At 37.2% G+C, this 14,479-nt stretch overlaps 1 protein-coding gene across 1 annotated transcript in view; it reads right to left on the bottom strand.

Moving 5' to 3' along the window:
* Positions 1-4,713: 4,713 nt before the first annotated feature.
* HAAO (3-hydroxyanthranilate 3,4-dioxygenase) overlaps positions 4,714-14,479 on the bottom strand; it is a 33,641-nt gene continuing 23,875 nt past the window's right edge. Inside the window, exons 7-10 of the mRNA XM_053973437.1 lie at positions 8,744-8,889; positions 7,591-7,659; positions 6,381-6,463; positions 4,714-5,636 (exon numbers count right to left, since the gene is read on the bottom strand). Coding sequence (XP_053829412.1) covers positions 5,558-5,636; positions 6,381-6,463; positions 7,591-7,659; positions 8,744-8,889 — 377 coding nt within the window. The 3' untranslated portion in view covers positions 4,714-5,557. The remainder of the gene's footprint in view (positions 5,637-6,380; positions 6,464-7,590; positions 7,660-8,743; positions 8,890-14,479) is intronic.

Genomic DNA, 14,479 nt, shown 5'->3' on the forward strand with positions numbered 1-14,479 from the left:
TTGCATACTGAAACTTTAAAGCTTCAGTTGTACAAATTGGCATGTGTTTAGTTGCTTTACACAATTGAATTGTCAAATTTATTTTCAAACTATAAAGTGTACTGTTGGAACGTATGGGCAACTTATTGTCTAGAAAAATTTGTCTGTGCTGGCAGTTTGTAAAGTAGAAACTTTACAAACTCCATCATCTGTGTTGCTTTGATTTTGCATTCTAAGCAAGCTAGGTGTTTTTTTTTTTTTTTTTTTTTTTTTTTTTTTTTCTTCAAGAGGGAAACATTAAAACATATTAAAATGATATTTTTGTTGTGCAGCACTTCAGAAGTCCTATTTTTCTCTGATGTACTAAAGATGTATCCAGATTTCCTCACTGAATCTTCAAATGTGCTTATGTTTAGTTTACTTTGTCACAGTCATGACATCTTTTTCTGGGGCTTATGAGATTGCATAATGAAGTGTTTTTAGAACCCAAATAGTTTTGCTTCAGTTTCAGTGTAATTTATCTCCAAAACCATGGACAGAATTTTTTATTCAGCACTGTAATGGCCATGTATATATGCCTATTTAGCAACCCTAAAAATTCAAAGCAGTGTTCAAATCTTTCAGTATGTGGTTCTCATGCAATTCCTACTGAATTACCAGGCCAAAGATCTTGGAGATATATTTAAGCTAGAGCAACAACAATTTAGAAAGAATTGTTTTATCATTTAAAGAGGAGATGATTTCTATAATGCTATCACAATTTAAGGGCTTATCTTTGGAATACAAACTGTCTGACTCTGTGTGTGTGTGTGTGTGCAAATATCACCCTAGATGTCAAGCTTCCATCAAAATTCCAGTGACATTGAAAGGAAGAGTTTTTATTCACTTCCACAATTTTTGGACAATGACTGAAAATATTGACTGGATCCAGCATAAGATCTTTCTGCACCGGACAGTACTAAGACCTGTAGATCAGGTAATTACTTTGAGCTGAGGAGTGGATATTAAATTTTTCTTCTTCATTATTACTTTAAAAATCAACAGATTTACTTTGGGTCCTATCAGGTGTTATTCTGCATCCTTCGATACTGAAGAGTAGCTCTACAATACTTGTGTATTGAAAAAGAAACACACCAGGAGGTGATGACCTTTATGAGCCTGAAGTGTTCATTCAGGTGCATCTGGGTTATTAACTGAAAATTAACTAAATAAAACCACTCCAAAGCCTTGAAATATCTCCAATATGAACACAAGCTGGTTATGTAGGAATTTGTTAAATAGCTTAAGTAATTTTTTTTTCCTTTACTTATATGCAATGATGGTGGGAGTGTTGCTTTCTCTACATCTGTTCTATTAGATGTGACTGGAGAGCTGAAATCAGTACAACTAATGTTTTTACCAACAGAATGAAAGCATTTGTAATCTTCATGTAGTAAGATAAGATTGATTTACAGGTGTAAGTAAATACTGTGTGAGTGTGAGTAAAAACTTTACTACAAACTCCTGATTTTCCTGATCCACCTAGTCAGTTTTATGCCTCTGATAGTGTTTGCTGCTTCAAATAAACAAGCAAGATCTAAAAGTAGAGCAAGCACAGAGGAAGAAGGATTCCTGTATTGACTTTTATAAGCTGTTTATTTATTGCAAGCTTAAACGTAGCTAGCATTATCTTAACTCTTCTGTGGGTTTTTTTGGTTTTGTGTTTTTTTTCATTGGACAATCTTGTGCTCTTCTGTTGATCTCGCATATGTTTACTACATGATCTGTGTAGGTCACTTTTTTCTCTTGTAGTTCTCTCATAACCATACATGTTTTTTATGAACTTGCTTTTTGTAGGTTTTCAAGATTATAGAAAGGGCTGGTGAAGGCTGAAGATTTATTTGCTGTACCAGGATTTTTTAATTTTTAAGTTACTTCAAGCAATACTATTTATTTTGAATGGGTAATGATGGTAATCGTGTATCATCGATCATGTAACCTTGCTAATCAACTATTTTTAAGTGTTGGAATATGAGCTCATAGTTAGGAGGAATGCAATGAGACATACCAATTTATTTCCATCATTCATACAAGTTAGCATAGCTCAAAATAAGAATGTAAGTACCCCATGTGGTCAAGCCTGCCTAGCCTAGGAGTAATAGGAAACATTAATTACTTCAAATATTTTGATCTATATTGCTAATTTACATGGAAGACTGACTGTAAGTTCTTTGCTCAATATGAAGTACTATATAATAACATTTATATCACTCTTTATATGATTTAAATGCTATAAATAGAAATCAAAATACATCTATAGCTAAAAACAAGTGGTTTAGCTTTCTCTTTACAAAGCTTACCCGTGATCTCATTGGGATTAAACATTCTAAAGGCACTGAAAAAGCCAAGGGAAAGCCTTGCTGCTTTAATCAACAGCTGGCAGGATTAGGCTGCATCACCTTTTCCCATAAGAAGTGAAAGAGAAAACTCCTGCTCTAGGATGGGTGAGATTCTTCCTTGGAATAACTTGGATGCTTGTAGGTGGACTCAAACTTCTTTGTGTGTATTTCTAAGCTTTCAAATCAGCTCAAGCTTGTGATTCTGGACAATGCTGAGTGTGTTTAAAAGTAATAATTTACCAAGAATGGTGCAGGTATAGCTTTGTATCTGTGTAGGTTTTATTGTAATACTGCTTAGAATATTTATTTGTATAAAGGTTTTACTTTTGAGTCTTGCAGAAGCATCAAACAGCAGATGGTCTGTGTGTGCAATACTGTGCTAATAAGGTTAGTACAATCCTGTCAAAATGTACCAAGGTTGCTAAGTATCAGGTGTCCCAATATCTGTCTGACTCAGATAGAAAATGAGCATCCAAATCAGGGTGCAGGTGTACCAGGTATAAAAAGAGCTGTAAAGAAAGGCAGTCATGTGTATGTCAATCATATGAAGTGTGTTGTGTCTAAGGCACATGAGGAGTTTATGGGGGTGTTTAGCCTGGAGAAAAGAAGGTCTCAGGGAGACCTTATTGTGGTCTACTATTGCCTGAAAGGAGGGTCTAGTGAGGTGGGGGTTGGCCTCTTCTCCCAGGCAATCAGTATGAGAGGAAATGGCCTCGAGGTGTTCTAGGGGAGAATCAGGTTGGACATAAGGAAGAATTTCTTCACAGAAAGCCTTGTTAAGCATTGGAATGGACTGTGAAGTGAGGTGGTGGAGTCACCACCCCTAGGGGTGTTCAAGAAATGACTGGATGTGGCACTTAGTGCCAGTTGACAAGATGGTGTTCCATCAAATGTTGGATCTGATGACCTTGGAGGCCTTCTTGAACCTCAGTGATTCTGTAGGACATGGTTTTTGCCAGGTGTGTTTCACAGACACGCATGAACGAGCACAATGTCAAGAGCGGTGCATTAGGTTACTCTGCAAACAGCATGCCTAACTAAGCCTTTGCCACTGACCTTAGCCTGAAATCCTTCTTTGAGGCAAGACTAGCACTGAAGTCTCCAAACCATGATCCCAACATCTTTGGTGCTGGAGTATCTGCTGAGCTGACTGCACATACACAGAAAGAACAGCTAAGAGGGCTCTCCAGGCACCAGATTTGCATGTGGCCAACTTCCTTGTAAGCAGAGTAGCACGGGTGCATCTAATTATAAATGTACCATTGTTGGGGCAGTTTAGAATAGATATAATATGGAGGAAGAGTAAAGCACTTGAAAAAGATTCACTGCCTGCCCAGAAGCCCTCTGGAACTATTTGAAAACCTGGGAAAAGGGAAGTTGCAGGCTTCTGAATCACAGTGGTTAAGCACCTTGGAAGGCTCTCATTTGTGCTCTGGTCATAAATAACTATTGAATTGAAAGAGAGGGAGTGGTAGGGGAAGGAAATTGAACACCAAAACAACAGAAATAATCCTCAAAAGATAATATATCTAAAAAACAAAATTCTTTTGGTACTTGGTATTTCACTGTTTTCATAAATCCTCTCCTGCTGTTTTGATCCTGATTCTTTTCCATACGTATGGGTCTTAACACCTCTTATCTAGTTCTTAGAAGACAGAAGCCCCTCCATAGAAATTAGTTGATGACCTACTAAATTCTGGTTTCTGACTGTGGGCTGTGGAAAAACTGAGGATGATGGAACTCTGGTTTAGCACTCCTGGTCTGGCACCTAGTATGTGACTTGGATAGAACTTAGGTGTTCAAGCACAGGTTGTTGTAAAAGGCATCACAAGTATAATTTGAGTGGGTATCATGGTTATCTAATGTGGAGATGCCTTAATTTTTATTTTGAAAGTTCCATGGTTTCCAGTGTCTCTGGGTGGATGAAGAGCTGCTGGTTATTCTGGATGCTGTTCTACATGTTGCCGTGTTTTACTCACTTATCATTCAGTGTGAAATATGGAAATATTTCTGTGATTACCCTGTAACTGCTGGACTAAAAATATAACACTTTGGTACCCTAGATCCCTCAATCATAGATGTTCACTCAAGTAGTCAATTCTGCAGGCACATAAACACGCCAGTACCAATGGAAATCAGAAAAAAAATTACTTCTTCCCTTTTTGTGTATGGCAGCTCACACTTATAACACCCTTAAGGACTGGGTTCAGTTTTGCAAATTAGGCCCCTTGTTATTAGGAGGATGTAACCGAGTTTTGCTGTATGCTTTGCTAGAGAAGCTGCTGATGTTAAATATAAGTTACAGATTAAAGCCAAGGCATCTGTGTCTATCTCATGAGAAGAATGAACACTTCAGTGAAACACATGACATCTCAGTTTAATGAGCTTTGTAGGTGATAGATGAAACAAATATTTTTCTGAACTTAATTAGAATTAAAAAAAAAATCAGGAATCACTAACTTTTGCTTTCTCAAATATTGAATTGATAATACCTGCAGGTATCTAAGCAACCTGTTTTCTGATGACAATGTGAAGAACAATTAAATAAAACCAAAACCCAAACAAAAACTCTTCTGCAGAGTTCTTGGAATCAAAGCAGCAAAATATAATTTGGCATTTATAATTTCTACAAGAAACTTCATTGTTCAAAAAGAAGCAGCAGTTAGTTAACAGAAACTGATTTTAATAATTTTTCTGCTCTCTTATCCCCTAACATATCTCTAAAGGCGAATTTGACTTGAGAATTCTGCACAGGAGCACACCCATGACCCAGGTGATCCTATTTAGTCCCATTGCATATTGTGTTCAGCGTAGCATGCATGCAATGTCCAGCCTGCTACCTTAGTAGTGTAACATAATCTGTCCCATCTCCTTTTTTACATCTTGTGGCAGAGACTTGCATTTCAAAAGACTCTAGTTTAATCTAGATAGTATCAGGTATTATTAGATAAGTAATCCTGCCACTTGGATATGTTGTTTCCTTTCAGATAAAATCAAACAAAACACTAGATCTTAAAAATGCTGATTATAAATTTTGCTAAAACTTTAACCACTTGGGGAAAAAGTTTTAATTGGGCACAGCACTTGACTCCACTTAATCATTGTGTTAGAGTATTCAAATTTCCAGGCATTCTGAGTAAAAGATAATTAAGATAGGTAGGTTAAAACTTGGTTATCCTCAAAGCCAACTGACAGAGGAGTTATTTATAAGGCTGCTTGCGTTTTGGATCCTGAGCGATGTAAAGAGCAACACATTCTTCTGCTCTTTTCCAGCAGTACCTGGAAGAATTGAAAGAGAGATGATGCAATGTGCATAAAGGGAAATCACACACTCAAACCAACAAATGAAACATGGATGTTATTAAAAAGGGGGAGTGGGCACTTTATCAGCTTTAGCCAAGCTCTATCTCCTCCTTTCCATTCTCTCTGGAAGCTATTTTCCTTTATGAGTATCACATGTGTCGAGGTTATGAAAGAGCTGTATGCATCCTACTCCAGGAAGAGAGCTGTGTTCTTAGCCTGAACCCCAAATCTTCCTGCACTGATGTTGATTAAGCCTGGTCTGATGCTTCGAGCATCTGCTGTGAGTGCCAGTGCATAGTTTCAGGCCATATATCTTTACATATGGTCTTTTGTATGCTGTATTTTCCTGGTGGTGTTTTTCTTTTTTTTTATTTTTTCCTTTCTCTTTCCCTTCGTTCCTTTCTCTTTCCCTTCGTTCCTTTCTCTTTCCCTTTGTTCCTTTCTCTTTCCCTTCGTTCCTTTCTCATTTATTTATTTATTCTTAATTATTTTTATTTTCTCCAGCCTTTATCATAAGATGTGAACTAAAATGAATGTCTGGCTTTTCCTCCTGAAAACACTTTTGCCCCAACAAATAACAGAGGCTATTGCAAATCCTGCATTCACAGATGCTGTGTTTCTGCACCAGTGATGCCCAAAATGGTGTGCATTGAATACACAGAATTTATGTTGCTGGAAGCTGGGGAATCACGTACTGAACCCTTGTTCATCTCTACTCACACAGACTGGGCACGGACAAGCAGGCTGTCACCAGCAGAGAGAGTCAGGCTTTTACCATCCATGATGACAGTCGATGTGCCCTCCTGAAAGGAAAGAAGTTTGTTTAATTTTCTATGTCCTAGCAAAAAGAAAATGCTGCATGTACAGGAACCATTCCTATTGAAATAACACCTCAAGCCTGTTCTGTTTCATGAGGTCTAGCTAAATATTCCATTGATCTTGTCTATTTAACACTATTAGCATCAATAAAAATATGCTTCATTGTTTCCTATCATAAAGCAGCAACCCATTGCCTGATTCTTGGGGTACACTGCCACTAATCTAACCTAGCAGCCTACAAGTTGGTACAGCTCCAGAAATTACAAAGAGAATCTTCTGGAGTAATTTAAGATCCTCTTCTACTTTTCTGATTCCTCCTAGCTCTTTAAGTCTTGAAAAGCAGTTCACAAGTCAGTAGGGGGCTAACTGAAATTGCTGAATACTTCCATATTGGAATGCACTAGTTATTATCTTGTCAAGCAGGGGAGCCAGGTTCTTGCCAGCCACAAAGTCTTGATTCCACAGGCTGATGTAAGCTGCAGTGTAAACAAATGTCTTTCAAGATTATGACTTCTTTAATTAGTATTTGATAGAGCCTGTGAATTTCAAAAGAAGAGGAACTAATAGAAATATCTGCCTCCCAAGCTAGGCTGACTTGTGTAAGCAAAAATTAGCTTTTCTTTTTCTTTTGGTTGCAAATGCATTCTAGAAGTAAGCTGAATGAAGGACATCTGGATCACCTGCAATTCAGAGTTAATATAAACAAGTTTTCAGGCTTTTTTATTAGCTTATTCTACTTGATTCCAGTTTGCCTTCAGGATGAGGGCAAATGTTTCAAGGAAGAACTAAGAGGTGATGTTTCTTTATTGCTTGATCTGATATATTTACAGGATATAGCCTAGGTAGGGTGGATTAATATTCCCAACAAGGATGGATGCCAGTATCTCTATCATCATCATACATGATGAGGAAAAAGAGGCTATTTTTATTGTGGCAGCACTTTACAGTTATTTTTCATTACAGTTTAAAGCTGAAAGGTGATGCCTATTGGTGATCTTTTCTGTGAAAAGGAAGGGAATCATTCCAGTTTCTGTTGTTAGAAGGCTTTACTACTGTTCAGTCTGAACTTAAACATGAACTCATCAGTTACCAAGTGTGAATTGCCACATACCAGCTGCCATATCCAGATATCTGAATTCTTTTTACTTTTCTCAGTTGTTCCTGGTCCATAAGCTATAGCCTAAAAAAAAAAAAAAGTAATGGTTTCATCCAAGTGACCAGTGTCCATATTAATCTCCCAACAACATTTAAAACATTCCATTTTTACAGGAGAATATTCATAGAAAATGACATTATTTTTACAGACATTAAAATTCACACTATGTTTGGTTTTCTCATATTGATTCCTACTGATAAAAAGGGAACTGGTCACACCTGCCACTCCTTATGCTCCTCTGCATCCTTGCTTATCTAGTTCTTCTGCCTCCTCCCACTCTCAGTTTTGCATCTATATGCTTCCTGCTTCTGTTCCTGGAACAGGCACTTCCTCCTCATGAACTCTGGGCTCTGTCAAGAGCCTGTTGAAGTAGAAAAGTTTCTTCCATTAACATTAAAAATGCTGCAGACAGGGCTTCATCTTTCTCATTTTCTGCCCCCTCTGTGTTCTTCCTGATATTCCCACACTCTGTCACTTTGCTGTCAACTGTATTGGATTCTTTGGAGTGTGACTCCAAGTAATTCTGGGGAAGAATATGTTTTGTAAACATCACGAATACAACACAGATATCAAATGTTGACAGCTTCGTTTACACCCAAACTAGACTGTGTTTGACTAAACTGTGAAGTGGAATGTTTTAGGGCACCCCAGACTTTCTGGTTGCTGCCCAGTCTTCCTTGTTTCCACTTTATGTAGATGGAGGGAGAGGAAAAAAATTGTGTTTACGCACCCAGATTAGACTTGGACCACAAATGCTGCTCGAACACATAAAGAAGCTTGAGTAGTATTTGCATCACACCAGTGCTTCTGATTTGGGAAATATGGGGAGAGGGACAGGGGAATGAATAAGCTATTTTAATCCCAAAGGAAATGAACAGAAATAAAGTTCAGGTTGATTCTGGACATGGAAGTAATGAGCTAGAAAGCCCCTGCCCTAAGCTAGTTAAATCAATGGACCAAAGACAGGTGCTTCTGTCGGGGTGCATAACTTTGTCTGCTGACAATGTATTGATCCCAGGCCTGGATTCACTCATTCTGAACAGTAGGCACCAATTATCCACACCTTTAAAAATATCTCCTTGTTTTTAGAGAGATTATACCCCCTTACCTCTGTTTCAAAGTTATCTCCAAACATACTCAAGGATTTTTTCTGTTTTATTTCACCACGATGATCATTTAACCAGCTCGAGAAGGAAAATGGCTCCACAACAGAAGTGGAATTCAGTGGGAAAGGTGCTTCTTTCAGGACTTCATCTGTAAGCAAGGCAGAGGGCTATCAGTGGGCAGAGGGCTATACTTGCTTCCCTTGGTCTTTGCAAACATTTTAATTGAGGGATCAATTTACAGACACTATCTAGTCAAAAGTCAGTTGTAACAGTAAGCCGTGATATGGTCATTATCAGGACTTTTTGAGATTGCAAGATGCAAATGTTATTTGTGTGTCTTTATGGAGTGATTTCAAAGATGTTGTCAGAACTGTGCGTTCAAACTATGCAATACACTACCTAGTTCTTCCTGGCACAGTCCTCGTTCTCTTTCAGACCATCTTTTGCACTGGTAAAATATGATGTATCATCTCTGAGCCTTTGCTCATATCATATGCCTCTAAAAGAGAATTTGGGCCTATAATAAGCTTATTCTACATCTCTCACATAGCTGGTACTGGCTTTTATGTTTCTTCTCTTCTATGTTTCTCCTCCCCCATGTGTCCCCTGTTTTTAAATACATTGGCCACAGTGAATCAAATGGATTAGCACAACCTAAAATTTAATACAATGTATTTTTTGGTGGTGTTCTTAGAGCACGTAGTGGTTTTTTGTTTTGGTAGCTGGATTTAATTTCCAGTAATTCTCCTTCCTAAATAATTTGATTTAAAATAGCTGGAGGACTAATTGCAGTATAGCTGGCAAAATTCATGCTGCATGTTGCTGGTATGGGAAATGAGCTGTAGTTATTTACCAGCTCACAGTGAAGTGCAGAGACAGAGCAATTACCTTGGTGATTCTATGTAGTTTGTTCTGAGATGCCATAGGGGAACACCCATTGGGTAATTTCAAGCCGTAATGCCAACCAGATGCTGGAAAAACTCCCTGGACAGTTCGCTCCCAAATGTATTGTGGTAATAAACCTGCAGCCAAATCCTAGTCTTGGTGCTAGTAATAGAACAGCTCTTTTTTAAGTGTTAGTGTATTCATTATGCAATATTCTTTTGGTTCTGTTCTAATGCTGAATTTGACTGCTCTCCAGTGTTTTGAATGTATCATTCCAGTTTTTCAGTAAAGACTATTTGTACACAGTCTTTGAACAATATGTGAGAGGGTCAGTGCATGCAGGGGATAGCAGTGTACTGAAGATGCTGTTGCTGTTCATGAGATCCCAGTAAGCACAGAGTACATCCATATCCAGATAATCAAGGTGGGGTCCTACTCCTTCTGTTGTAGAAACAAAATTTTGCTCTTCAAATTTCTTCTCCATTATTTTGGGAGGTTCAACCTGCTTAACCCACTGTGGTCCCTTACCTCACCCATGCTGTGCTTTTGTGATATTAAAATAATTATATTTTTAAAAAGAATTTCTCTTGACAATGCCACTTTCAGGAAATTCTGAAAGCAATCTGAAGAGATCTGTAGCAAAAGAAAACATTTTTGTTTGAAATCTTTCTTCTTCCTACTTTTAAATTATTTAACTCAAATATTTAAAACAAGTTTTGCTGAAAAGCAAACTCATGCAGAGAAACTAAGCAGCACCAAAGGAAAAAACAAAGTATTTACATTATATGTATTTTTTTCTGAACTCATAAGCATTAGCAAGATCTAGTCTTGAACATTTAATATTTTGTTGTCTGACAACATTTAAATGCAACATTAAGGTATTTGGTGATTTAGTTTTGGTGCTGCATTTTTCTCACTGCAATATGGCTGCTTGGGGTTTTTTCCCTTAATTTTCATAGGTTCACCAAACATCCTTTGGAGGTAATTAAGAACACATACACACTTTGTCCTTAAATTATAGATATGAGCAAATGAGGCTGCAGTGGAAAATTGCTTTTTTTGACTAGGGACTGATGTAAAACAAAGGTCTAAAATATTATGATATGTGTTCACACACAGCAGAGGAGAAAAAGAAAATTCATCAGAAATTTTATGAGAAGGTACTCAGTGCAACTGGTGTTTCAAAAGACATTAAAATATTTTGTTCTATTAATAGCTGAAATCTTTACCAGCTGTTTTTTTTTAATTTTGTTTTCAGATTAAAACTCACCAGTTAAATTCAGAAATGTTTCTTGTAGTTTAGGAATACAAGAAAGTTACCCATTGGTAGAACTTCCTACTAAAATGCATGTCCTAGTTGAGAGAGGTATAAGGATTTTTGGTGGTGGGTTTTTTGTTTGCTTTAAAAAATATATGGAAGTTGGTAGGATAAGAGACAAATACTGAGATACCAAAAAATACTGAGATGCTGTGAGTATCCTGCTCAACTTGGGGAATATTTCTTCTCCACAGTTTAACAATTCCAGCATCAAGCTGACAAGTTTAGATTTTATATGCTGGAGAATGAATAAAAAAAAGCTGAAGGTCTCATGGAGGGGCATTGTGGTACTTTTTATGCAAGGAGAACTGTGAATGTTCCCCATGAGTTGCAAGGAACTTGGGGTAAAAAAGAAAGCCAAAGTACTTGTTTACATTTTGACCAAGAAGCAACACAAATCCAACAACAAGTCTAAGTTTGTAGTCTAAGTTCTGTCTGATATTCTCCATAAACATAATTTTGCAATTTTCTCTTTCTGCTGGTCTCTGACTCCAGTTGCCCATATCAGCTGGGACAACACACAGGGGACAACAGCACAGAGTGGCCTGTGCCTACTCAGGGCCAATGTAAAGTGGAATACATCCCGCACTTGCTATGGAGCACTGTCCTTTCTTGCTTGTGATAAACAGCCACCATCTAGCAGTTTAATTTAGTTTCAAGTAAAGGTGGACTTTTCTTTATTTAGATTTCAAGTTCCTCAGTTTAAGAGTTTTTTTTTGACACTTGTCTTATCAGCAGGCCCTAGCCTGTGATGGGATTTTGGCTTAATACTACCTTTGATGTTAATGGCACTTGCTCAGTGACAACATAATGGCCTTTGAAAACTGTGCTTGCACAGAATTAACCTTTTAGTGTGACCTGGTACGATGATTTGATTATCTGTTACTGTAGAACAAATGAGAGAGTGCTGTGGTGATGAGGTATGTGACAGATGTGTGACATTATCAATAGACTACTTGACTGAGTCCTTATTTAACCCTGATGCTGATCCCTTGCATGATGCCAAAAGCTGTAGGTGTCCTGATGCTTGTGAACTTGAGCTAACAAGCTACAATGAAGAGGATCCAATCTCTTGCAGTTCCACACATATTGGAGTTGAAGCCTGGTGCTTCTAAAGGGACTGAATATTTTTAATCAGGCTAATGGCTTATATTTAGATATTGCATATATTTCTGTTTAGGCTGTATGTTTGCTTTCAACAGTATCTGAGGAAGTGCAAGCCTGTGTTTCTGGAGTTCTGCTCTAGCAATACTGTGAGACAAGGAGACAACATGTTTAATGATGCTAAAGGTAAAAATATGCCAATAAAATGCAAGAAAATGGCACCTCTAAGCTAGACAGCTAATAGTCTTGTGTAGGTTTTTCCAAGTAATATAACACTACGTGGAACATCAAATCTAATATTTTCTTACATTTTCAGACATCCATTTAAAGGTTCAATACTAAAGTCCATTTCAGCAGATCATTACTATTAAAAATTTATATCACAGCAATGTGTTCTTTATGGGATTATATTATATAGCTTTTTTCAGGTTTAATTACAATGTGATGATACCATGTTTAGCTGAAAAATGTCGCATTTACTGAATGAGTTTGTAAACATTTAAAAAAGGAAATTACAGGTTTTAGAGGAACTTGACTTCAGTTAAACAATACTGAACTGTACTGAGACTATTAAATTGGGCAAAGAAGGAGAGAACAGCTTGCAAGAAAAGAGCAAGTTGAATGTACAAGTAGCTCAGCCTCAGCAGAGACTCTCTAAAGAAGAGTTTGAGCTTGCTGGGACTACTGTGTTTCTGATGCAATAAAGAGAACAGGTAAAGAAAATTGACACTGACCTACCAGGTGTATGTGGCCGATTTGCTTAACCCACATGTAACATGGAAGGCTCCCCTTCCCTTCCCTGGTGATGCCCCTAAGCTTTCTTGTCAAGAAATCAAAACAGTCTCATTCTCTTGAGCCCTACTATCCCCAAGCTCTTCCCATAGCTCTTGTTTCTTCAAGATTTGTTCAAAGGAAAAGAGCACTTGAAATATATCAAAATAAGGTCAATTGATTGCATGTTGGCTTTATGAAAAACTGTATCTTTCAGTGATGTGTCACCCTTCACTTGTAGACAGAGCGTTCTAGATGGAACAAGGTTCAAATCTTTAAATCCCCATATATTCTTACTAATTATCCCACCATCCTGAGGCGCTGTGCTGCCTCAGTCTGTCCCTACATGCCGTGCCCCATCTCCATGCAAGGATGCGACACAGTCCATTACAAATGGTGTCTCCTTCTATAGCAGCAGAAGACATTCAAAGTGGAGTGATTGAATCCTCTCTTTTTTCAGCCTTTAACTGAGTGTAAAATGGGCCAGACTACAGATAAAGAGCTAAAGAATTATTTTAAAATTATGTACTTACTTATTTTTGTACACTTTCTAATCATCATTTCCATGTCTTCAATATTATATCATAATGAATAATTCCAATAATAGAATTTTGCCGAGTTTCACATTTAATTGCCAATGCCAGTAATAATACATTCCCTAGGATGTAGTTCCCATATGTGTCTACCTAATTTCTATTAAAAAGACTGTTTTGTTCTCCAAGTTAACAGAAATGTCAATGAGACTAATAGGACTCTAATACCTCTTCAAATAAAACCAGTGAAATGAGGGACATAATTTCAGACATCTGGGTTTTAGCCCAGTCCATATAAAAATCCAGAGTGAAAGCACTCTGAGTGACTGATTACTTTGAGGGTTGTTGGTTCATTTCCCTGTTGTGGAATATAGATGTAGAAGCATTTAGTTGAAAATAGAGCACTCAGTTGGTGCAACCATACATTTCCCTGTGTAACTGTATATTTTTTTGTAGCTTGCCCTGAGAATTGTCATGACTGCTAATTTATGACTTGTCCATGTAATTATGTCTAGAAAGATTTTTCTTTGTGTCATTAAATCTATGCTGGAAACTGAACAACCTTTTCTTTTCCTTTCTTCTTTTTTTTTTTTTTTCCCTAATTGAAACTAACAAGTTTGAGGAAAGCTTTGAAAAATACTTCTGTAAAAAAGAAATATAGCTTTTTCAAAAGGAGATATCACTGGCCAGAAGGAAAGGAATAAATTAAACAAAAAAAAAGTCACTCTTTAGGCCATAATTATTTTTAAAGGTTTTTCATTATCTAGCTAGTTATTGTAATTAAGAATGACAAATTATATTAAGAAATGCTGTCCACTTATCCAATCCTAACATAAAGAATCTTAATTCTCTTTCTGAATCTGCATTTTATAAATCTGGGCATTTCATTAATCCTCTTTGTATGTAACTTCAGTTTGCATAGAATAGGAATAGGATACTTCATTATAGCAAGAGTTGAGAGCTCACTCTCTTGGTGAGACAAGGATTTTTACAGCATGTGTGAGCCATTACCACTAAATGGCCTTAGAAACACTAGTGAAAATGCCAGACGAAGTCCATTAGTGAGTTCTCTGTTTCAGATGTTGCTGTCTGGGGAGCATTTAAGAACATAAGGAAGAAAGAAGCTA

This window comes from Vidua macroura, chromosome 3 (genome assembly GCF_024509145.1).
Source record: "Vidua macroura isolate BioBank_ID:100142 chromosome 3, ASM2450914v1, whole genome shotgun sequence".
NCBI lineage: Eukaryota > Metazoa > Chordata > Aves > Passeriformes > Viduidae > Vidua > Vidua macroura.